Source organism: Schistocerca serialis, chromosome 6 (genome assembly GCF_023864345.2).
Source record: "Schistocerca serialis cubense isolate TAMUIC-IGC-003099 chromosome 6, iqSchSeri2.2, whole genome shotgun sequence".
In the NCBI taxonomy this organism is placed as follows: Eukaryota; Metazoa; Arthropoda; class Insecta; order Orthoptera; family Acrididae; genus Schistocerca; species Schistocerca serialis.
Genome location: NC_064643.1, coordinates 159884767 through 159910867, shown reverse-complemented (window position 1 = coordinate 159910867; position 26101 = coordinate 159884767). Strand labels below are relative to the sequence as shown.

General features: G+C 43.7%; 1 protein-coding gene across 1 annotated transcript in view; it reads left to right on the top strand.

Moving 5' to 3' along the window:
• The first annotated feature begins 619 nt into the window (after window positions 1-619).
• The window catches only part of LOC126484484 (cytochrome P450 6k1-like), a 64139-nt gene continuing 38657 nt past the window's right edge, over window positions 620-26101 (top strand). Inside the window, exons 1-3 of the mRNA XM_050108016.1 lie at window positions 620-694; window positions 8233-8459; window positions 18557-18795. Coding sequence (XP_049963973.1) covers window positions 8240-8459; window positions 18557-18795 — 459 coding nt within the window. The 5' untranslated portion in view covers window positions 620-694; window positions 8233-8239. The remainder of the gene's footprint in view (window positions 695-8232; window positions 8460-18556; window positions 18796-26101) is intronic.

Below are 26101 nucleotides of genomic sequence, written 5' to 3'. Positions count from 1 at the left end.
TTGGAATAAATCCAAGAAATAACTGTGTACGTTATGTGCAAATGCTACTCTGAGATGAAGAGATTGGCACAGGAGAGAAGAAGGTTGATGACTCGCCCCAAAAATTCAGCTAAAACAGGGCATGTTTCTCCGCTTAAGCTTTTATTTACTAATGCTGGAGACATCATCGCAGGCTACTAAAACTCCGACACAAGTTTCAGACTTAAAATAAGCTCAACACGCCGAAATGTCCATACGTATCCGCGCAACGGTACGATTGTGACGTCATGAGAACGCTGCATGATATCGCGTAGTCGAGTGTGTTACTGAGCTTATAACAGGGAAGAGTTGACCCTGTTCGCTACATTTATTACAAATGCGATCGAAGTGTGGTATGTGTAAATGAAAGAAAATCAGCCTCATACCGATATTTCAGATGCGTGCAGTGCGTAGTATAATTGAATGCGTGCCCCGTAGTGTCTTCCCGTGTGGGTGACTGGCGCACGGACTCTGTTTGGCCTTGAGGTGGATCCGCCACCGTTATCGCAGGCGGCGTCTGATGCGTCACGACGCACGCCGCGTCCTCCTAGATTTAAACGCGGCTTCCGGGTGTCGGCAGGACAGTCTCCTCTCGGCAACTGCGGTGCAGTTCAGACCCCGGACAGTGCAGCCGCCACCGCCGGCCCAGATACCAGACGCAGCTTGCCCGTTACAGGTCGGTGTGCGTTCGGCTACCGGTACCCTGTACGGTACATCTAGCATGTCAGTATTTCACACCAGTGCTCCCACTTTTCATTCTATGTTTTCGTTACAAGTAAATTCGTCGAGCCGGTCGCTGTGGCGGAGCCGTTCTTGGCTCTTCAGTCCGGAATCGCGCTGCCGCTGCGGTCGCAGGTTCGAATCCTTCCATGGATGTGTGTGATGTCCTTAGGTTAAGTAGTTCTAAGTCTAGGGGACTGATGACCTCAGATGTTAAGTCCCATAGTGCTTAGAGCCATTTGAACCATCGTTTTTGAAAGTAGTCGACGTCGAGGCGGAAGCGATTACGGGTGAAGACAGTACGACCCTAACTGATAATGTCTACTTTGGTGAAGGTCAGAGCAAAAGTAAGTGTGTACCGAGTACCAAATGCTCTCTCTCATCATGACGCTCAGATAGTTAGGATAAATAAGACAATGCCTCACAGTATTTATACGTGTCAGTGGAAACCAGTTCGAATAACAGATAAGCCAGGACAAACGCATTTAAGAATAGTTTACAAGACATGTTCTACGATAAAATCTATAATGAACCAAATGATAACTTAAAATTTAATTCATTCCACAGTAAACTCATGTCATTATTTGAAAACGATTTCCATATAAGTTAATCAGAAAGGACATGAAACAACCACGTAAAAACACCATGGATCACTACAGGGATTATACATCGAGGTGCCAAAAGTCGTGTGGTGGCTCCTAATACCGTGTCGGACCGCCTTTTGACCGATTTTGTGCAGCAATACGAGGTGGAATTGCCTCAACAAGTTGTTGGAAATCTGCTAGAAAAATACTGAGCCATACGGCTTCTACAGCCGTCTATTAATTGCGGAAGTGTTATCTGTGCAGGATTTTCTGCACCAGCTGACCTCTCGACTACGACCCATAAGCATTCGATGGGATTCATGTAGAGCGATCAGGGTGGCCAAATCATTCGCTCAAATTGTCCAAGAATGTTCTTCAAACAAAACGCGAACAACTGTGGGCTGGAGACACGGGCGTAGTCATCCATAAAAATTCCATCGTTGTTTGGGAACAAAAAGTCCATGAATGGCTGAAAATGGTCTCCAAGTAGACTAACATAACCATTTCCAATCAATGATCGGTACAGTTGGACCAGAGAACCTAATTCATTCCATGTAAACATCGCCCACACCCATACGGAGCTACCACAATCTTGCGCAGTGCCTTGTTGATAACTTGTGTCCATGGCTTCGTGGGATCTGCACCACACTCGATCCACCAACTGAAATCTGGACGCATCTCCCCAAGCCACTGTTTTCCAGTCGTCTAGGGTTCCACTGATTTGGTCACGAACCAAGGAAGAGGCGCTGCAGACGCTGTCGTACTGTAAGCAAAAGTACTAGCGACCGTGGTCTGCTGTCACAGCCCATTAACGCCAAATTTCGCCGCACTGTCGTAACGGATACGTACCTCGTATGTCCCACATTTATTTCTGTGGTCATTTCTGTGCTTGTCTGCTGGCACTGACAACTCTACACAAACGTCGCTGCTCTTGGTAGCTAAGTAAAGGCCATAGACCACTGCCTCGTACGTGGTGAGAGGCAATGCCCGAAATTTGGCATACTTGACACACTGATTTGCAAGACCCTTGAGTTCCATGTTGTCCCTATGCAAAGAAATTTGTGTATGACAACGTTTGACGCCTAATGGAGAAGTTTCCGGGTGTGTAAACTTACCCAAATAGTCTTTTGGATTGACCTTTCTCCCTATACCATGTCCGCAACCTATGGATGACACACTGAGAGGCATTGGCACCTATAGCAACATGACAGAAATTTCATCCTTTTTGCTTCAAACAGACCACCCTTGCAACATGTACTTAATTCAGATGCCGCAGTCTATGCGCCCGGTTAAATACAACGTCCACAAGTGGCATCTACCATCTGTGTACCTCACTAGGAAACACTGGTGCACCAGTACTCACTTCCTTCTGAGGAGTCACCAAACACTGTAGTGCGTAACACAGCGAATACATAGCGAATGATTTTAATTGTTGTCTACAGTGAAAGCGAAGATCTCACACCATGAAGTAAGACCACAAGTAACCCCTACGTCAAAACAGATCTAACATATCGCAAGTTTGTAGACGTTTTTCTCTTATTATTTTGAAGAGTATATATTACGTATCTATTCACAATAGATATATATTAAAAGTAGACGTATAAAATATGCCTCAATTCGAATGCACTGTTGCGTCATAATTTCGAAGCAATCGGTGCAGAACTTTAAGAGCTTTAATGTCTTGAACTAACCACATTTAAATTTTTATATAAATTTCCGCTGTAGTTATTACATATGGAGTGTAACAGGTATAAGTGCAGACATTTATATTGGTGACTGAGGACTGTGTAGCAAACAACATTACATCAGTATTTACATCATTTGCAGACTAAAAATTATAGCTATTACAAGTTGTATGTTTTTAGGTTGGCTAGTATCTCCGAGTAGGTGTGGCATCAATAAGCCACTAATGCTTATTTTCCTCTGGGCAGCAGGTCAGATGTTACAATGTGGACGTGGTGACGCAAAACGTTTGGTCTATACTGACAGGAGCAGTCCACTTGGTGGTGCAGTTACACGGTGCAGAAAGCGTCAGATCGTAAATTTTGTAATGTGCTTGTGGGACGAATGTTTGACGCAGAGAAACACAAACAACATATTGTGTGCGTATGTATCAGTGTACAACATGTAAAAATGTCTTTACTTATACCTGTTAGAGCATGTGTATTTATTTATGGTAGGCATCGTCTATATTATAGTATGCAAATACCATTTTGCGCTAATTATCGTTTGACTGTCTAAGGGAACGGTCAAGGCGTGATTAGTGTAATCAAAGGAACAGAGGTAGTTATTTTGATAGAAGTCTTGATAAGGGAACACTTTTGTCAGGGTCGGTTCATGTCAGAACAGCCAAGCAATTGACTGCTGTTTATTTTCCGGCTCGTACTAACACATACATAGATTCAGGTGATTCAGCCTTATGGTGAGCTTATCACCAGGTGTAAAGCTTGTCTAAAATTATCTACAAACAGAGCTGAAACGAGGATTAAATCTTTTTGACCGTTGATGGGGTGACAGTACGGGCATACTCTGGGCGCGGGTTGCAGCCAAGCAATGTAGCGTTTTGTCAGACCGACATCTTGCTCAATAGCGACCCAGCTCTGTGGGAGATGAAGAACCTTCGGGAAGTTTCCAAAGGGCTAATGTATGAGATAGTACTTGTCTTCCACGTTAAAAGGCCTCCTTCGTCCGCATACAGGGGTTAATTTTTGCCGTAACATACCTCCCAAGGAATTGTCTTTTGAAATCACTGGAACAGGTTGGCTCTGGTAGTTTGAAAATAGAACACTTGCATTAAACCACAGTGTAACTATAATTTACCGCTGTACCTGAACATGACAAAGGCTTAAATGGCTCTGAGCACTATGGGACTCAACTTCTGAGGTCATCAGTCCCCTAGAACTTAGAACTACTTAAGTCTAACTAACCTAAGGACATCACACACATCCATGCCCGAGGCAGGATTCGAACCTGCGACCGTAGCGGTCTCGCGGTTCCAGACTGCAGCGTCTAGAATCGCTCGGCCACGAACGTGACAAAGGAAGATGAACGTCGGTGTGATGAGAAGAGGCATGATAGTGTTCGTCTCTGTGTGTGTGTGTGTGTGTGTGTGTGTGTGTGGGTGGGTGGGTGGGTGGGTGTGGGTGGGTTTCTGTACCGAACTTAAGTTGAGCTTCGTTCCAAAGTTGTGATTGGTCCAAATCAGTAGCCTTCTTGTCAACAGTGTTTTGTTTATGATTGCCAGCAACATCAGCGATCTAGTAGCATGGGGACGTCTGGTGTCAAGTGTATCAATGAGCTGCGGTTGTTTGCTGATGATGCCGTGGTGTACGGTAAGGTAACGAAGTTTAGTGACTGTAGGAAGATACAAGACGATTTAGACAAAATTTTCAGTTGGTGGGATGAATGGCAGCTGGCCCTAAATGTGGAAAAACGTAAATTGATGCGGATGAGTAGGAAGGTCACACCTGTAATCTCCAGATACAGTAGTACTAGTATCCGGCTTGAAAGAGACATATATTTTAAATATCTGGGCATAACGTTGCAGAGCGATGTGAAATGCAACGAGCATATGAGAACTTTGCTAGGGAGGGCGAACGGTCAACTTCGGTTTATTGGGAGAACTGTGGAAAATTGTGATCCATCTGTAAAGGAGACTGCATACAGGATAATGGTGCGACCTGTGCTTGAGGATTGCTGGAGTGTTTGGGAGGTGCACCAGGTCGGATTGAAGTAAAACATCGAAGAGGTTCGCTAGATTTGTCACCGGTAGGTTCGAACAACACGTAAGTGTTGCTCCAGGAACTCAAATGGGTATCCCTGGAGGGAAGGTGCAGTTCTTTTTGAGAAACACTATTGAGGAAATTTAGAGAAGCGGCATTTGAAGCTGATTGCCGAACGATTCTATTGACGCCAACATAGATTGCGCGTAAGAATCACTAAGATACGATGCGAGAAATTAGGGGTGATACAGAAACATATAGATGGTCGTTTTTCCCTCGCTGTATTTTCGAATGGAACAGGATAGGAAATAACTAGTAGTGATACAGGGTACCCTCCGCCACGCATCGTGCTGTGGCTTGCGGAGTGGCTGTGCAGATATAGATATGTAGATGTAAATGTAGATGTAATAAATAACTTAACGAGTGTTTGAACATGAGCATCCGTATAATTTGCTTTGACGAAATCTTGTTTATATTAAATCTTGTCGTTTTGATGGTTTGATTAAATGAGATAGTTCTTTAAAAACTTGACTTTCAGAACATTGCTTAGTAAAAATAATTTCGACACTCCACACTTGTGATTTTTAAGACCTGCATGTGGCAGAGGCTGGCGGGGTCGGGTTGGCGTCGGGTACGAAAAGGCGCGAGGCGGTTGGGTGGAGGGAGGGACGGAAGGACGTAGGGTGTTGGGTGGTGGAAGGGGTGCGTTCTTGCATCTAAAATTTTATTGGTTGAAAACAGTCTTGGTTGCAATTTTAGTTTTTTTTATTTTTCAACGACGCGTTTCGCCTTATTTAGGCATTTTCAGGTTATCTAAATAGAAGACAGAGAAGAAATACATCTATTTAACAATCGCGATCGCGTTGTGCAGACTTGAATAACCTATAAGCATGTATAAACAGATCACCTTTTGAAAGTATAAACAGATCACCTATTGAAAGAGCAAATATCTTAATTTGGTATTTCTTAAGAATCCTTTAGTCAGTGTAGTCAAAGGGCATCGTCGAATATATCAGCCCAACATTGGGTTCGTTAAACTCGGTAAAAACTATAAATATAAAATAGTAAAATCATTACTTTTTCTAGATGGACGCGAGAGGCACCAAGGTCTGCATACCGCGTTCCCGTTCACAGGAGCGAGTAACAGTAAGAAGGGGGCTCAGGTAGTAAGCATAATGCGTCACAGCGTCGTGTGCCAGTACTGAAGCCTCTAATACAGAATCACCTCCGGAAGTGGCGCTGCGGCGCAGCAGTGATTAAAAATCAGAGATCGTAAACTGGATATACATACCCACTATAACTTTATAAATGTAATGCACATAAAACATTGATAAGATGGAATTACTAGGGGCTACAATTGTGCTTAACGTATCCTAAAATTTTGACGAAGTAAAATATAATGAAGACGGTAAATTTAAAATGAGAAAACAAGGTGTATAATAGAACACACAGATACAGTACATAAACAGATTTTTCGTATCATATACCACTAGAATGAGAACATTAAAAACACAGGACCGTAATTCCAAATTAAGAGGCCGCCCTTATAACACTCAATACTGCGTCATTCGGAGCTAGAACATCTAGCAACAAAACTTTTTTTATAAAATACAAGTAAAATTATTGGGCTTAAAAAATACACACCTACGTGAAAGACGGACGTTATGCGGGTAAACTTTTTTTATAGCTCATTGAAATGTGTAACGTCATCATTTAAAGCGACAAACTCGCAAGTATCCTATTTGAGTAAAAAAAAATCTAACGGCTTTGCTAAGACCAGAGAGGAACAGGGCTCATATTTAGGCAAGACTACGAGAGCTCCAGGATTACATTAACAACACCGATTTCATAACTTCTAAAAAAGCCTGATTGGCGTCAATTATTTGGCCGTTAAGGAGAGACAAATCTTTGTCTTCCATATGCCTAAGTATTTCAGTTTGTTCCAAAACGTTTAACTTCTTAACCTTTTGCGCAAAATGCAAAATCTTAAGATTTTGTACGGGCGGAGGACTGTGGCTTTAAGGTGTTGGGCTAAGGCAGAGCTCTGTTTTACCTGTCCCCATCTATTAAGAAGATGTTCTTGCAATCTAATTTTGAAAGTTCTCCCTGTTTGTCCAACATATCCCGCATTACAATCGCGACACTCCAGCAGATATACCCTGATGCCAAAAGGTTGTTCTTTTTAGGTGATTCATTATGTATGTACATAAACTGGAGATTGGTAGCCGCGGAAAATACTATACGAGAGCCCACTCCCCGGAAAAGTTTTGCCAGTTCATAACTAAAATTGCCCATAAATGGCAAAGAAATGTAATTGTGCTCCCCGACAAAAGGCGCATCGGGTGAACTCCGCAGGGGCATCGTTGTTTTGTCTTGGTATATCAACGAGCGCAACACGTATGGACTGAAAGACCTAAAATTTTATAAATTAAGCACTGACCGTACATATACACCCCCTAGCCAGCTGACTGGGTTATCGGCAAGGCACTCCTGGGGTACTGACTGACACCTGCCGGGTGTGTGGGCTTGTCTCATGACGCCGCCCGCCACTCTGCTGACTCAGACAGGCTGCGTGTCAGAGACAGCTGTCTGACAGTCCCAGCCACCAGACCGCCTTCAGTCATTCGTCGTCTCCACGAGACCTCCCTCCGAGGATCATGCCGTAGCGTCACGGTACAAAGCGAGGACCTCGCGGCGCTGAGCAGCTGGGGTCCGACGCCATGGGACGCAGCGCCACAGCCGTCGGTTCTGGGTTCGTCGCCCCGAAGTGACTGCCGCTCCCTCTGGGCCGGTCACCCGCCTGCTCCGCCACGGCCACCTCACTCCAAACCTGTCAGGTAATGCTGACTCGGAAACAGCCGGCCGTCCGGAATGTGGTGACGGCCAAAGCCCCTCGCTACGGGTCTGCCTCTTCGAGAAGTGCTTATAGTGGAGTGCTCAGACCGGCGTGCCCAGGTGTCACATTCAACGTCCGTCGCCTCTGGGCTACTGCGATACGTCTCCTTATGGTTAAAAATAAAGGCCTTTCACAACATTTGGCTACCTTCTGCACCTTCACCCATCTCCAGCAGAGCATCATTCGTGCACTCCATTCTCACCCACACCATTATGAGTTTCCACGTCGTGCGTAGCTTGCTGTAAGTCCAATGGACGTTGACGCCGTTCCCCGCTTTGTACTTTTTTTCCAGGCTCCAGATGGCGCTGCTCCTGGACTCGTGGATCGCCGAGTTGGTCGTCGTCTTGTCGGCGGCCGTGCTCGCCCTCTACCTCTGGTTCTCCAGTAGCTACAGGTACTGGACGAACAAGGGGGTGCCGTACGCAGAACCTACAGTTCCGTTTGGAAACTTCTGGAGAAACTTTTTCGGCCACGAATGTATTGCTCAGACCATGCAGAACATATACAATCAGCTGCCAAGTAAGAAATTAAAATTTTTGTCAGTGATAAACAGACTATAATTATATTCATTATTTGTTAAGTGAATCTGGGACATAATATGTGATGATGTAGACGTGCTCTGTGCGTTTCCAACGTTCCACTTCCTGTCCGCAACTGCGTGTTCGTTCTGCTGCTGCCGTGGACGCCACAGACTGGTGTCTGAGGCGGTCGGTAGCCTCAGAGAGACGGACTGGTCTCTCTTCAGTGTGCTGCTGTGGAGGCCGAGGCGGCTGGCTCAAGGACGAATGGTTCAGTTGTCTGGTCATCACCAGAAACTGTTGCGGAAACCCTTCTGGAAGACATGGCAGGTAGCAGCACCTCGCAGCGAGTGCAGTTAGCGTGTAGGAAGAAACGCGTGAATTCTGTTGCTGACCCTGCCTGGCTGGAAGGGCTCATTGTTACATAATTTCGTGGAGCTACCTGGAACTGGCTAAAGTCGACTGCAAATGCTTATGGCATGCAGGTGGCGAATACTGAACCCACACGGACGGATTTCGGAAGTCGGCAGTCAGTCACTAATGAAGCTGTTGGCCTCTGCAAAACGTTGTGGAAGAGTTCGCAAGTGGCTGTGTATGGGCACCGACTTCGTCACTCTGCTCTTTCCAAGGTGACTGCGGCGCTTTAGCGAACGCATACACAGTAGGCAGAAAGAGGCGGCTTTCGAGGCGTGGAGCCATCAGCGAGCTGGATGGGGACTCGCCAACGTGTGTAACACTTCACAGTAAGTTCCGTTCTTCCGGCGGACACCTGAAGGGTAATGTTTCCGTGTGCCCCCGAAATTTTTTGACTTTGGACGGTTATGCGATTTTGTTTATACAGCAGAGAGCATCACGAGAAGCTGGTAACCATTTACAAATGGAACAATGACGGTTTGTGATGCTCGTTGTCCAATCTAGCGGACGGAATTCATCATTGCACTGATTCGCGGTTTGGTGTAGGAGAGGTGGCTTCCTTAACCTGATGAAGCTGGCTCCTCTTTCTGTAGCACGCGATTGGAACGTGGGCAATGCAGAATATGCGGTTGTCAACGCCGAACAATACCAGGGTTGTTTAAAAAATTCCGGAACATTCTGTACAGCATGGGCGTATGGGCAGGCAGTGGGCATTATGAAATGCATAGAACAAAATTTAGACAAAGGCCATTTATTGGCGAAAGCATGTTAAAAAGGGGTCGCATAGGCCTAGGGAGATGAGGGTGAGCCAGAGAGTAGAGTTTGGCGAGACCTAGTTCGCGAAGCTACCGAAAGTTGTTATCTGCCTAAACTAAGTCCACAGTGCCGCAGCACCGGGAGAAGCGGGAGATGTTCAATGCTACAGGGCACGCATCCGACTCGCAGGTGAGGAAGAATACAAGAGAGAGGGCCCGGCGACGGGCGGCCGGGTATATTCGACGCACCACGCGGCTTCCTCCGCCCTGAGTGGTCGGCTTCGAGAAAACCGTGCAGGCGACATCTGTGGCGGCGTTACCTCGTCGGCATGTGAGAGAGGCGCGTGGCCAAGGTGCCCTTCCTCTGTGCTGACTTCCTGTTGCTAAACAATGGGACGAAAGAATCTACAGACAGCTAACACTGCTGGCCGAGGCTTGGCCGCAACAAGAAAAATGAAGTTACCACTTGAAAGTTCATTTAATAGAGTAAAATTCCCTACTGTCTGGCTGATCCTTTACAATTCGTAATTTCGCGCCAGTGCTGTATTGGAGCGAAATGCGGTTGGCATAGCTACCTACACACGCCTGTCTTTAATCTGTAACTACCGGAGGTTTCATTATTGTAAGTCTGTTAGTTATTGTTGAGTACTGTATTGAGTAGAAAGTTGTGTCGCACAGTTTGGGAAGAGCAGAGTTAGAGCAGCAAAGCGTCTGCATTAAATGTTACGTGCAACTCGGAAAACCTTTACAGAGACTCACCAAATGATGCAGGAAGCCTACAGTGATGAGTCCTTATGCCGTACCCGTTGTTAGAGATGGTTCACAAGGCGGATCGAAGTTAAAAATGACCCTCGTTCAGGGCGCCCTTCGACGTCTACTGACGACGCTCATGTCGGCAACGTCACGAACTCGTGCGTGCCAATAGATGACTGACTGCCTGAGGGGCTGCAGAAGAATGTAACACTTCACTTAGATCATGCCATGAAATCCTGACACAGCATCGTCGAATGCATCGTGCTGCAACCAAATTCGTCCGACGGCTCATGAGTCAAGACCAGGAAAACCTTCGCCTCGCGATCTGTGAAGAGCTTTCGAATCGATGTTCCTTAAGAGAATCATAACTGGTGATGAGACATGGGTCTAAGGTTATGATGATGAAACCAGGGTTCAGTCTTCATAATGCGTCGGAAAAGGTTCTCCGAGACCAAATAAAGCTCGTCAGATCAGGTCAAATGTCAAAGCCATGCTGATAGTTTTCTTTGAGTTTGAATCATTAGTTCATCATGTATTCGTGCCACAGTGACAAACTGTTAATCGATGGTACTGTCGGGACGCGTTGTGACACCTGCAAGAAAATGTGAGACAGAAATAGCTTGCAGAGAGAATTCACGCCTCTTGCATCACATTAACGCACCCGCACATTCATAACTGTTAGTGCGTGATTACTGCACAAAAAACGAAATCGCTGTGCCGCACCTCCGTACTCTCCAGACCTGATTTTCAACGATAGACGAGATAAAAGAAAATTCACAGACGGCGTGTCGCGCGATACAGCAAGAGGTGTACCAAGACTGTTTTCGGAATGGAAGCAGCGCTGTATCAGTGTATATGTTGTGGAGGAGAGTATACCGAAGAACACCACGGACAACAAGTAAAAGGTAAGCTCTTCAGCTCACCCTCCCTCTCATAAACATACACGATATAAACATCATGAATAGAAGTTGGTTTTGAACATATACATCGTTAGGTTGGCAACAATTAAGTAAACACACCAAAGAGGAGGAAACACTCAATGAAACTACAGTATTTACGTTGTTAAAAGCGCAGTGTCCGAAGGAATAATTATATTGAGTGGCAAAAGAACAATTGTATACCACAGCAAACAAGAATAAACACGGTGAACAGCGTGAAACAGGTCGGAACTCGAAATTGTGGTTATATGTCAGCAACAAAGTGAAAGTGCCATCTCCAGACCATATAAGAGGAAACGCTGATCACAACAGATCGTAAGTAATTACTTTTTACATAAAAAAACGGGACGTGAACTGTTTGATAATCTAAAAATAACGAAACTGTATCGTTATAGATCCCACTGATGATGCCTTAGAATGAGAAAAAGGCGAAACGTGTCTGGGAAAAATAAATTAACTGACAGCAGGCAAAGGCGGTTTTATTTATAAAACAAATATTAAAGAGAATTAAACTATACGGATAGCTGTTGAAATTAACGTATCACCCTGATCCATACAGATGTAATTTGAGTTCATGATACTGATTCGGAGAAAAAAAATTTTTGTGAAATTATACATGTTTGAAAAAAAATGGGCATTTTTAGACCCCTCTTTTTTGGCCGAAAAAATACTAAATATCGACTTACAAAAAAACAGCTTCGATGAACCGAAGAGAATTAAATTTGCTTCAGGGGAGTCGAAAAATTATTAAGCCCTGATGAAAATTGTAGCGTGGGCGACGACAGCCATACCGACAAACGTGGTTTTGAGAAAACCGTGTTTAAAGATGGACAAATATTTATCATATAAAAGAGGGACGAAGCTTGTAACTTAAGGGATATCATCGATTCCTGGCCCGTAATAACAATCGCCCCGGCTAGTGGATGGTCACTTTCTGCTACTTTGACCCAATAAGCCCTCATTTTCGTCCTCAAAGCCCTATTCGTCGCTGAGGGCATCGCCGCTGGCGTCTCTGTCTTCAGAGAATCGGCACATTTCGTCGCCGATATTGATTTGAAGGGCATTTCCCACGTGCATTAATACGAGGGTCAGTCAAAAAGTAATGCCTCCTATTTTTTTTTATACGTTTAATTGTCAGGAAATTTAAATGCAATTACATAGGTTGAAAACCACAACATTGAGGATCATTTTGTCATTTTTCAATGTAATCTCCGCCCATCTCTACAGTTTTGGTCCATCTTTGAACAAGGGCATGTATCCCAGCACGGTAAAAATCACAGCTCTGCTTCCTAAGCCATTGACGCACGGATGTTTTGACGGCCTCCTCATCTTCAAAATGAATCCCACGATGAGCTTCTTTTAGTGGCCCGAACAGATGGAAGTCTGATGGTGCCAGGTCAGGGCTGTATGGGGGATGAGGCAAAACTTCCCATCCAATTTTGACAATCTCGTCAGAGGTGTGACGACTGGTGTGTGGTCTTGCATTGTCATGCAAAAGAAGAACATCTGCCATTGATTTTGTTGGGCGAACTCGCTGAAGACGTGCTTTAAGTTTGTTGAGGGTTGTGACGTATTGAACAGAATTTATTGTGCATCCCTGCTCCAAAAAATCAACCAGAATCACACCCTCTGTATCCCAGAAAACTGTTGCCATAACTTTCCCTGCCGATCGCACAGTTTTAAATTTTTTCTTCCTCGGCGAGCTTGTGTGACGCCACTCCATTGACTGCCTCTTTGATTCGGGTTCAAAAAAATGCACCCATGTTTCGTCCCCAGTCACAATTTTTTTCAGAAACTCATCTCCCTCCAAACGGAAGCGCTGCAAGTGTTGGGAGGCTATTGTTTTCCTTGCCTCTTTATTCTGATCGGTTAACATTCTTGGAACCCACCGTGCACAAACTTTTGAGTACCCCAATTGTTTAATAATCGTGATCACACAGCCTTTACTAAGAGAAATAATGCGACACACTTCATCTGCAGTCACCCGACGGTCACCACGAATGATGTCATCAACTTGCTGAATGTTGTGTGGAGTCACTGCACTCACCGGCCTGCCGCTCCGCTTTTCGTCAGTCAACGGTGTTTGCCCTTCAGCTTCCTTACAACGACGAACCCATCGTCTAACAGTGCTGACATCCACTGTCACAACACCATACACTTTCTTCAGTCTTTCATGAATGCGTATGGGCGTTTCACCTTCTGCATTCAAGAATTCAATCACACAACGCTGTCTCAAACGAACATCGATGTCGGCCATCTTACAAACTTCTGCTGTGCTGCCACCTGTTGACACAGAAAGTTACTACTGCAGTGGATTGCAGAAGAAGGTTTGAGGAATGGCGCCAAATTCAAATTTTTCACTTAACTTAATTTCTTTAAGTAGAAAAAAAATGGGAGGCATTACTTTTTGACCGACCCTCGTACACTATGGCCTACAATGAATAGACATACGGCCAAATTTGAAGAAACGTTAACAATTTCGTTTCGGCTTGATGTTATTTTTGAGGTGCATATCACTATTAAAACTTTCGTTCACATTTCAAGTAAAACCGCACAAACAACGCTCCAGCAAATGAGGTTTACTCAAATAGGTATAAATAGGAAACGTACGCGTGGAACCAGCTCTCGCCGAGGTCTGCAGTAAACTCTGGGTTTAAAACCCTCACAGAATCGTAACTTTTTAAAGTTCGAGCATAATATTTTGGGGAATAGTTCTTCAATTTATATACGTTCTGATCCCGTATATAAAAAAAAATCCAATTTTTTTCGACTGTCACCCTGTCGCTCACCTCAAGCGATTTTGAAGATGTAACTTTTAAAAGTAGCTGGTAGGTCTATAGTTTCCACCGACGGTACCTAATGTATTGTATGAGCACAGAGAGGGTGCTTAGACGCACCTCCTCGTCTCGTTTCTCTTTCTCGTGTGGTGTTGCTGCCTGTGCCACACCCTTTATTAGTGTGCATACTTTACTTGCGTGGCAACTGTGAAGTACCCTGCGGCCTTGGGCCGCCCCCCCTCCCTCAGCCATCAACCACACACTGAAATGTGCAACGCCCACCCTCCTGGGGAAAATCGCCCGCGGTGACGCTACAGACCCCCTCTTGTTGGCCACGTGACTGCCAGCTCACCTCGGGGTCACAGTGCATTCCACCAACAGTAACAGCAGGGGCCGAGGCGCCGCCTGCTGCTGACAAGGGAACCTCCCCATCGCACCCCCCCTCAGATTTAGTTATAAGTTGGCACAGTGGATAGGCCTTGAAAAACTGAACACAGATCAATCGAGAAAACAGGAAGAAGTTGTGTGGAACTACGAAAAAAATAAAGAAAATATACAAACTGAGTAGTCCATGCGCAAAATAAGCAACATCAAGGACAGTATGAACTCAGGAGCGCTGTGGTTCCGTGGTTAGCGTGAGCAGCTTCGGAACCAGACGTCCTTGGTTCAAGTCTTCCCTCGGGTGTAAAAAGTTTATTTTCTTTATTTTCGCAAAGTTACGATCTGTCCGTTCGAACATTGACGTCTCTGTTCACTGTAATAAGTTTAGTGTCTGTGTTTTGCGACCGCACCGCAAAACCGTGCGGTTAGTAGACGAAACGACGTGCGTCTGCAATGGGAACCGAAAACATTTGATCGCAAGGTCATAGGTCAACCGATTCCTCCATAGGAAAACACATCTGATATATTCTATACGACACTGGTGACGGCATGTACGTCACATGACAGGAATATGTTGTCGACCCACCTAACTCGTACACTTTGCGAATGGGTAAAAAGATTCTTCTACCTTTCTTGTGGATGTGATAATCACTCCCAAAAAAGTGATGAAAACATAAGAGTTTGTCACATAAACTGCAATATATGAATGCAACAGTTTCACAGTCGCACAGTTTTCCCTGTACTCTGTCAAAACAGATGTTTTTAACGTTTTCAGATCTTTCCGTGTGTAGACCGTCAAATCCTGCGTACGTCCAAGCAAATCTTTACATGTCCTGGAATTTTGGACAGCGAAGTTCACTAGATAAAAAGTTAATCTTTTCACTCGAGGGAAGACTTGAACCAAGGACCTCTAGCTTCGCAGCTGCTCACGCTAACCACGGGACCACGGCGCTCCTGAGCTCACACTCTCCATGATGTTGCCTATTTTGCACATGGACTACTCAGTTTGTATATTTTCTTTATTTTTTTCGTAGTTCCACACAACTTCTTCCTGTTTTCTCGATTGATCTGTGTTCTGTGATCTGTGCCAACTTATAACTAAATCTGAGGGGGGTGCGATGGGGAGGTTCCCTTGTGAGAGAGACGGACGGCAGCACACGCCGCCTCCCCGGTGAGGTGTGATCACAGAGCATAGACGTAAGTGCACGGTTTTTCGCCGTGGCCTCTTCCTGGTCCTCCCCACCCCTCGGGTACCTACCGCGCTTAGCGCAGCACCAGTCTCGCTGCCGTTTTATCTGTGTGCGCTTGTTTACTCACCACTTCATCTCGCCTTTTTGTAGAGTTTACTTAAGATTAGCTACTTGTCAAGTTAATCATACCCTTGCTTTACAGTGGTCGACGGCAGAAGGCAAGACCGAACTTCGTTTAGTGAAGACCGGACAGAAGGTGTTTGACAGTACTCCACAGTACACAGTACCCAGTACACGACCGACGCACGTGACACGGCATTGTACAGTCATGATCCGTTACTAACTCTGCATATTCTTAGCTTCTGAAATGGTTAGTCATCATGCAAATATACGTTATCGAAGAGTTTGCTCAGATGAATAAGTGGCAATAAATAACGTAGCTCAATTCTGTCAAGAAGAAAAACGAAAATGTTAGCTTCCTATCAAAAAAAAATTAAAAATAGAACATTTCTGGTTGAGAGGGAAGACATCGCAGGATGGCGAACACACTTTCATAGAATGATGAGAAAAAAGAGGTGTTCGGGTAAATTTCAATTCCTGTCGGAACCCATCCAGTTCTTAATTCCGAAAACTTAGTAAATTTCTCCTTCCACACCGCCCTGAGTCTCTCGACTTTGCCAGTCATGCCTACTGACTCTGGAACGCTGTACTCTGACGTTTCACGAACTGATTTTCCATTCGCAGTTTTACTTAGAGGAGCATGTGGCATTGCCTTCGCCATTTGCCAGTGTGCTTGTATGGGTACAGAAATTTCTTACATTTATTTTGTGGCCGTCACTGTGAAAGAAATCGCTATGGATAGCGGCTGCAAAGCTCTGTTGGCCTTTCTAGATCGAAGAAAGTAATATTCTGCAGTATTTTTCGGGAGCTTAATTCTTTGTCTCCTTCGAGTAGGTAGGTAACTACTTACTTTACCTGTGTAGTTAAGATATTGTGCAGAAGATGAACAACACTTTACTGTTTTTGGAGCAGCCTGCTAAATTAATCACATGTAGCTTGATCGTTACACGCCACAGTTGCTGTACTAAGATTTGGCATTTAAAATATCGTAACGAGACGGAAACGTAGGTCTGTATTAAGAGGTGGATGGTATCTGCCGTAATATACCCTTAGAGTACAGTTATACTTAACGTTAACGCACGTACAAGAGTTTCATGTTGCTCACTGTCTACCTTTATTCACACTTTTTTTTTGCATCACTGATACTCACCGACTACCATTCCTACTTCCGCCACCTGCATCAAGATGTATTATGTTCTAGCTCGGCGGGTCTGCTTTGTTGTAATTCAGTGTACTGCACAACTTCATCACGATAGAGCAATTTTCCAAGCATTTAGGTTTTATCAGGACAATCACCACATGGAATTCGCAGTTCGTGCTGTACTGAATGTTATTTATGTATACAGATACGAAATTTTTATAGATGTTTTTTGGTTCTCGTTACACAACGTATAACACATTTTGACAGGTAACTTTCCATTATCATTGTATTCTGAATTCTACGAAAATTTTTCTGACGGCAAACAGCCCACGAGATTACATTTGTTACACTGTCCAACAAGTCACCCGAACCTGTAACAGGCTTTTTAGAGGAAGTTATAGTACTTACTGCGCACCCAACTACCACAGTAAGCTTCTTAGAACAGAAATCCGGTTACTGGAAGAAGGGAATTCCATTACAACTGTCTGTCCTCAGCAGTCGCACGCTACTCTGCCATTTAGCACTCATTGAGATTTTTTTCTACCTTTGTAAAGATTTCTAGTGCTGACGCTATATCGATTTAGAAAAGATATCTGAATAGTGCGAAAAGTGGCAGTTGACCCTAAATAACGAAAAGTGTGAGGTCATCCACATGAGTGCTAAAAGGAACTCGTTAAGCTTCGGTTACACGATAAATCAGTCTAATCTAAAAGCCGTAAATTCAACTACATACCAGGTATTACAATTACGAACAACTTAAATTGGAAGGAACACATAGAAAATGTTGTGTGGAAGGCTACAGAAAGACTGCGTTTTATTGGCAGGACACTGACAATGTAACAGACCTACTAAGGAGACTACCTACACTAAGCTTGTCCGTCCTCTTTTAGAATACTGCTGCTCGGTGTGGGGTTCTTACCAGATAGGACTGACGGAGTACATCGAAAAAGTTCAAAGAAAGGCAGCACGTTTTGTATTATCACGAAATATGAGAGAGAGTGTCAAGGAAATGATACAGGATTTGGGCTGGACATCATTAAAAGAAAGGCTTTTTTCGTTAAGACGGAACCTTCTCACGAAATTCCAATCACCAACTTTCTCCTCCGAATGCGAAAATAGTTTTTTGAGACCGACTTACGTAGGGAGGAACGATCACCACGATAAAATAAGGGAAATCAGAGCTCGTACGGAAAGAAATAGGTGTTCATTCTTTCCGCGCGCTGTACGAGATTGGAATAACAGAGAATTGTGAAGGTGGTTCTTTGAACCATCTGCCAGGCACTTAAATATGATTTGCAGAGTATCCATGTAGATGAAGATGTAGATGAAGCCAAGATTCCCGTTACCTGCCCACCTAACAGATGAAGCAGAGCTGATAATCCACCATTGACGGGAAACCAGGGTCGCCGAACCCACGCCAAACATAGTCTGGCCAAGTTTACTGGGACTCTCGTCACAGAGCACGCCTGCATTTAGATATGTCACGCACTCGTCATGTGGTCTTAGCTGTGGATCTACTTAAGACTGAGGGTGAATGCGACAATAATTGTGGTAGGATGTACGTGTTACTACCCAGAGGTGATATCTGTCGTTAATTTAATTCGTAACTGTACTCTGTTTTCGTTTCAGAAGAGAGGTACGTCGGGTTTTACGGATTCCATCGACCACTGCTGCTTATCCGTGACCCTGAACTCATTCGCCACGTCCTTATCAAGGATTTCGGGACGTTCCACGACAGGGGACTGTTCATTGACGATGAAGAACCTCTCAACAAACATCTATTTTTGCTGGCAGGAAAGAAGTGGCGCCAGCTGAGAATCAAATTGAGCCCTACGTTCACATCCGGCAAACTGAAGGGCATGTTTAAGGTGAGCTGTTGTGCGACCCGTGGATAGCCTTTTTCTGTTATAGATCAAGAATCCTTGATGCAAAAACTGTTTCTTGAAAGCTTGAGAATTTTTCCTTGTGTTGGAATGCTGGGAAAGCGCACAATCTGTTTGAACATTGTTGGAGCCTATAGGTTCAGAATCGATCATCGCTCCTTTAACCCTTTCAGACCTGAATTGTTTCTGAAGGAAGGAAAATTTTTCTTTACTTGGTAATGCTCTTAGGCGATTTTTTAATGGTTTTAGAAGGAAAATTTTTACAAAAATATGTACCCATTTTCAAAACATACTTTGTAGACTTGGCTTCATTTTATCGACTAAAATAACTAAATATGAAAGATTCTCTGTTGTAGTAAATAAAATGATCATTTAGTAGTTACCATGCAAAATAACAACAACAGTGGAATACATCGAACCAACCACACCTGTGTGTTCCAGTGGTGACGAGCTGGTGCACATTGCTACTTTGACATGCTAATATTTTCATAGTAATGCCCAACAGCTGTCAGCGCTCGACCAGAATGAGAGGGCTGAATATTCACAAATGTGTGCCTCAGGATTCCATTGGGGGAAAGTACTTCTTTTTCAGCGATGACACATTAAACATTAATGTACACAATGGAAGCCAATTGGTCTGAAAGGATTAAGACGTCGTTATTTAATAATAATACCGTTTAGTTATCTTGGGTCTTCCCCTTACATATCCATATTTCACAATGTCTGCGTTTGAGCCTACATCCCCATGTTCTGTGATGCTATTAGATGACACGGAGCTGATCAGCCGCCATTCAACGGATAAAAGTATACAGTAGCGTTTCAGTACACGTTGGATGTCTATGTAGGATCACGACAGAAATTCACCCTCTGTCCCCTCACAGTTAGGTTGCCATATAGTGTGTAATTTTCCCATTCTACGCATGTACGAGACTCAAAAAGTCTTAACAGTCAATCTAAACGGATATGAGACGAGGACTGAACTGCAGTTCAGGATACCGGCTCAAAACACTACGCCATCTACTCGTCATAATAACGACGTGATAGCCTGCCAAAATATAATTTATATACTGTATGTTTAGGTTGAAGGGCAATTTAGTGTGCAGACAATTTAGTACAGAATATGGAGAGTCACTTCTTTTGCATGCAACTCTTTACAACATTTGAACTGGGTTATATGCTTGTACTAGCTTTAGGTTCAGCACAAGAAAAGTAATGTACATATTGTTTTTAAAGCATGTTGGAGAATGAGTATCCGAAGCAGGATTTCAGCTCTATTGTCACATCTACATCCATACTCCTCAAGCCGGCTTACATTGTGTGGTGGAGAGTACCATTTGTACCCCTGTCATTTTTCCCTTTCTCTTTTGCATTCGCAAATAGTGCGAGTCAAGAATCGCTCACTATAAACTTTCTTATGAGCTCCGATTTCTCTCCCTATGGTCATTTCATGAGACGTATGTGGGAGGAGGTATGACGGCCGTCTCTTGTTGCAGTGTACTGTACTGGTCCCTCTTAATATGAACAGTGATGCTCTCAGTGATACAAAGTATATATTCTGGCGCAATTTACTAGTGCAGGTTACATACATTCAGGAGCAAACTCGATTGATTTATGGCCCCTCAACCTCCCCTTAACCTATTGTTCTGTTAATTGATTTATGACCACTGGTTATCATCCATAATTCTGAGAAACCCCCTCCACCGCTTCCCCTCTTCCTCCACCTCCCCAACCCTCTCGCAAATCCCTCGACACTAGAAGTTTACCTTTGATATCAAATACCTTAGTTGCACTAGGTGTTGACAACTGTACTACATTTACAAGCAGTTTTAGAATGTGTGGCGAAAAGTGATGTCATGAACACATGAGCAGAAGTGACACAAAATCGGTAAAATTACGAAAGTTGTCGCAAAATACGTATGAATTGAGGGAAAATACGCCAAAATGCGGGGAAATGGTTCAAATGGCTATGAGCACTATGGGACTTAACATTGGAGCTCATCAGTCCCCTAGAACTTAGAAATACTTAAACCTAACTAACCTAAGGACATCACACACATGCATGCCCGAGGCAGCATTCGAATCTGCGACCATAGCGGTGTACGCAGTTCCAGACTGAAGCGCCTAGAACTTCTCGGCCACATTGGTCGGCTGTGGGGAAATTCAGGGAGAGTGAGGGAGTACTTACATGTCTGCTTGATGCTGGAAAATTGTTGTACTTAGGAACAGGAATGTGGCAACGGGAGGAATAAGAGAAAAAGTTTACATGGAAGCACTGGGAACCAGAGAAACAGTTATTTTTGTAGACAGCGATAAGATGACTGGAATAGATTGTTTAACGTGGATGACCACGAAATGTTGAGTAATAAATTTATGTATGTTGGATCACAAGGCCAGCATATAGATATTTATAATGTGACCTTAGCTAAAGAGCCTTGTATTACCTGGTGGTGGACGGTGATATACATCTACTGAATGTATTAATGTTTCACCCCGTGCAGAGACTGTTTAGGTGTTTTAAATTCTAAGAAACGATATTTATAATGTGTTTCTCTGTACTCTCCACCAATCACAGCTATTCTGTGTCAGCTAACAAAAACCTCACAAACAGTTTCTGTATGGCTTGTTTTTTTAATAAAATTATGCTCTATGTCTTTTGAGGTAACAGGGATATGTACAAGTTGACTACTGTCTTTGATGTTTTCAAGGAAACGAGAATGATCTACCTCTAAACTGAGATGGATCTGCATTAAAGGATGATAGAAAGTAGATGGTATCATCCGTTGAGAGGGATTGTAATGAGGTAGATTTAATGATAGACTGGCGATGAATTCTGGAGAGAGGGAGATATTTCTGCAGGTCATTTATCACGCATTTCTCTACTTTTTTCCATTGTTCTCTCGGGATGCATTAGTTGTGAGATATAACTTGCATTTGGCTCAAATACAATACCATGCTCTATATGTGACTTAAAGAGCTATCTACCTGCCGTCGTTCACAGCAAACCTCTCTATACCACAGTCAGCTGAGGACTTCCAACACTTGTGTGATGAATCATGTCCATCGATGGAAACCCTATTTCAACATCCTCCTCTAGATGAACGAAGATGTACATGAAGTACTCCATTTCTCTGCCACATCATGGATATAAATCGAGTCTTCAGTTTCATAACTGCAGTGATTCTAAGTTAGTGACAGGGGTTTGTGAGCTACTGCAATCTCTGTGTACACATTTGCTTGACAGATGTTGTTGGTGTTGAAGAGACTGTATTCTGTTTATGGAATTAGAGTAGCATGGCATGTAATTTTACATGTTAAACAATGCACCTATGCATTTGTGTTTATGTTCTGTGATCATTTCTCTCTTCCCAGTAGCTTCTTGATATTGAATCCAAACACTACAAAAATTCTACAGATTTGTTGGCACAAGTTATCTACACAAATGTTTCAAACTCCTTCCATCTGGAGTCCCATCATGCATAATTCAAATGTTTCTTCTTCTTCTTAATAGTCTGTTATATCCTCACAATTCTCTCAAGTGTATCAGGCTCTCATGTACTATATATCAAAAGTAGTGCTAAGCTCCTTCACATGCAAGCAGCTAGAGAGATTGTGTGTAATTGGATGAGTGATATGAGTATATACCGATTACCAGTGCCAGGTCTCCATAGGTGGCAAAGGGGACAGGGGAGGGTAATGGGAGAAGGGTTGTGGAGGACATCTTGGTCTTTGTGTGTTTGCATACATTGGTTCACACAAACAGGACATAACCACTTGAAGTGGAGATGGAGAGGGGAAGGAAATGAAGCTGGTATCAAATTTCAAAGGAATGCCACTACCTGATGCTTCATATGCAGAAGATTAGTGTGGTCCAACAGCTTCGGTAGTCCCTGACCAGTGGCATGCGTGGTGCGTTGAAAGTCAGTGACATGATTAGGAGTTCTTTTTCACCAGATTTGCTTAGTGCGATCTGTAACAGTGTAATTATGTGTGGTGAGTCTTTCATGGCACTATTCCTTGCGCAGTTAGATTAAAAAAGCGCAATATATTTTTAAATATTCCACACTGCCTTGTCACTCACAATTTGTTTCAATAGAATTCCATAGTGTAGTCAATTTCTTGACGAATTCTTTAAATAAATAAATTATATTTCATACATTGCCTTGTATCCTGTATATTGTTCAAATAAACAATATATAATCTATTGCCTTGTCTACCAGAAGCTGTTTAAACAATATTCTATACACTGTAAATGATTTCCCACAAAATTCTTTAAATAAATAAACTATATTCTGTACCTCACTATGTATCCAATAAATTATTTTAATAAATGATATTCCACACATTGCCTTGTCTGCCAGAAATTGTTTAGACAGTATTCCATGTATTGCAATTGATTTCCCACCAAATAGCCAATCAATCAGTATTTCCAGAAGGGAGCGGTACCCAAAAAGGGAAAATGTCCGACACAAAAGGTTATTGATTTAATTAATTAGTCAGTCAGCTTAATAGAGGAGAATGAGACTATTCGACTAACTCAGGCCGAAAGTGTGCTTGTTTCAAAGAGGGTGAGGGGGTGAGGGATGGGGGATTTCCCATAGGGGGAGGGTTAATTAATTTATCATTAGTCATTAATTTAATATCAAAGGTGTGCTTTTAATGTGAGGGGATTTCCCAGAGAGGTGGGAAAGGTAGAGGGGGAGGGGAGGGGCTTCTGAGGAGGATGGATTATCCACAGGTGGTCATAAATCCGTTAAAAGAACAATAGATTAAGGGGAGGTGAGATGGTCGTAAACCAGTCAAGTTTGTACCTGAATGTATGTACCTTGCAATAACAGAGTGCGTCAGAACTTACATTATCCTACTACTCACATATCTGTCATGCACAGACCCCAACTGAACGAGCCCCTGGAGAAATGTGCCGTTCTTCTTTGTATCATCTCTCTCTCTCTTCTGATGATCCTATTTGGTAACAGCCCAGACCTATCAACAATACCTAAGAAATGGTCAAACAATAGTTTTGTAACCCCTACTTTCGTGGTTGAATTACGTTTCATTAAGATAGTCTCAGTAAATCACAGGCCTGGTGCCGGTTTATCCTACAATCACTTTTCTATGGTCATTCCATTATAGGTCGAACCACAATGGGTCTCTTCAGTTAGTTCTGCACAATACGCTACATTTATTTATATTCAGTATCAATCTCCAGTCTCTGCACCAATCTTTGATCCTCTGCAGATATTCCTGCATTTCACTACAGTCTTACGGCATTACCATCTTCCTGCATGCCACAGCATCGTTTGCAAATAGCCTCATGGAACATCCAATGTCATGTCCAAGACGATCTTTGACTCTGTAGGTTTCAGTCATTGAAAGCACACCTAAGAACATACCAGATAAATGGGAATTTCTTGTCTATACAGCTGTTTGAACTCCGCCACTAAAGAGGACAGTGGGATGGAGCACCATCACGTAGTGGCAACATTGCCCTTCACACCAGCAAAAGAACATCCTCCTGCAGGATCATACGCAGGACGTGCAGAATTCTGTACACCCCGCCTGTGAAGCGTTGATGTAGGATCACAGGTCCAACAAGGCAGTCGCCAATAATCGCCATCCTTACAATGTGGCTAACCTAGTGCTGCTACTTTTATTGCCACGGTACCATGGGGATTCTGTGTAGCCACAGGTGTGGACTCGCTTCAAACTTACCAGTGGATACTGTGGTGTCACTTTCGATCTCGCTGTCTCCACATGCTCAGAGACCTCGCTCATATATATATATATATATACAACACATTACAGGTGTAGGAAAGCCATTGGCATTCGAAACAGCTTTCATTCGCCTTATTTCTACAAAATAGTATTATACCATTATTCCTGCAAAACCCTGGCAAGCTCAGGTAATGATGATCACGCTCTCTTCCCTCGAAAGCAGTCTACAAAGGCTCAATACTACTGAGATGTGGCGACTGTGGTGGCCAGGGGAGATGCGAAATTCACCCCCCAGATCACAAAACCAGTTCTGGACAATACAAGCTGTGGGAATGGGGAAGTATCATCTCGCACAACATCATCATTGGGGAAAAAGCATTGTACCTTGGGATGGATCTCATAAGCAAGCAGATTCTTTGCCTGTAATGCGACCTTCCAAAGGAACCATGGGGCCAATAGAGTAGGATGATATGGGTACTCAAATCATCGCTGAACACCCGCCAAGTTCCACACATGGGACACAAACTTGACCAGAAGTTGGAGGAGGTTCGAGTCCTCCCTCAGGCATGGATGTGTGTATTGTCCTTAGTATAACATAGGTTCAATTACTTTAATTAGTGTGTAAGCCTAGAGACTGATGACCCCAGAAGTTTGGGCCCATAGTCCTCACCACAAATTCCAATTTCTTATGGCTCCATGATGGTACATTGTGTGCCACTGGGAATGGGGATTTTGGCTTGACCACACTCAGCAAGAGAGTCATAAAAACCTCTATAAAACCCTCACTCTCAAGGTGTGCTGCGCTCTGCTGATGACATGCAACGCTGTTGAGGTGGAATGGTTGTCAGTGGGCAGCCACTGAGGAACTGTCACACCTCAGTTGTACAAGGCTTATCAGGCCAGTGGGACTTTATGTGAGAGGACCCTTACTATTCTAGTTGTTCATGTGACCGAGGTGGAACCCTTGAAATTTTCTCCTCCACCAGCTCAGCAGAACGGATGGGCCACTTGTAGCTATCAACACCCAGTCTCTACAGCGGTTTTATGAGGTGAGCCCCAACATTCTAGATTTCTTCAGGGGATGCCAGTCTTTTGTAGCGGAACATATGCTTTGGCCCAGAATGTGTTTTTCATGCTTAAACGAAGAGAAGGAAGCTTTGAGAAACTTCTCACTCGAATCAGCTTAGAGCGTGTGGCAGATATTTTAAAATCTGTCACGTGGATCCATAATGGGACACTGTTGGTCGAAACCTCTAGTTTCCAACAACTGAAAAATAGGCAGAACGCGAAAAGCCATGGATAATATGCCACTGAAACCGAGCTATACACCACTCTGAACTACAGCAAACTGTTTTGTCATGCAGGGATCTGATGAGCATTGCTAAAGAAACATTAAAAGCTGAGTAGGCCCAAGAAGGTATTGGTGACATTCAGAATATCATACAAAGGATAGATGGTGATCTCATCAAATCCACTATTTCAGCCTCACTTTCAGTAGTATGAAGTTACCAATGTGTGTCAAGGCATGTTTTCTTCATGTAAATGTGCGGCCTTATCTATTCAAGCCAGTTCCCTGTTT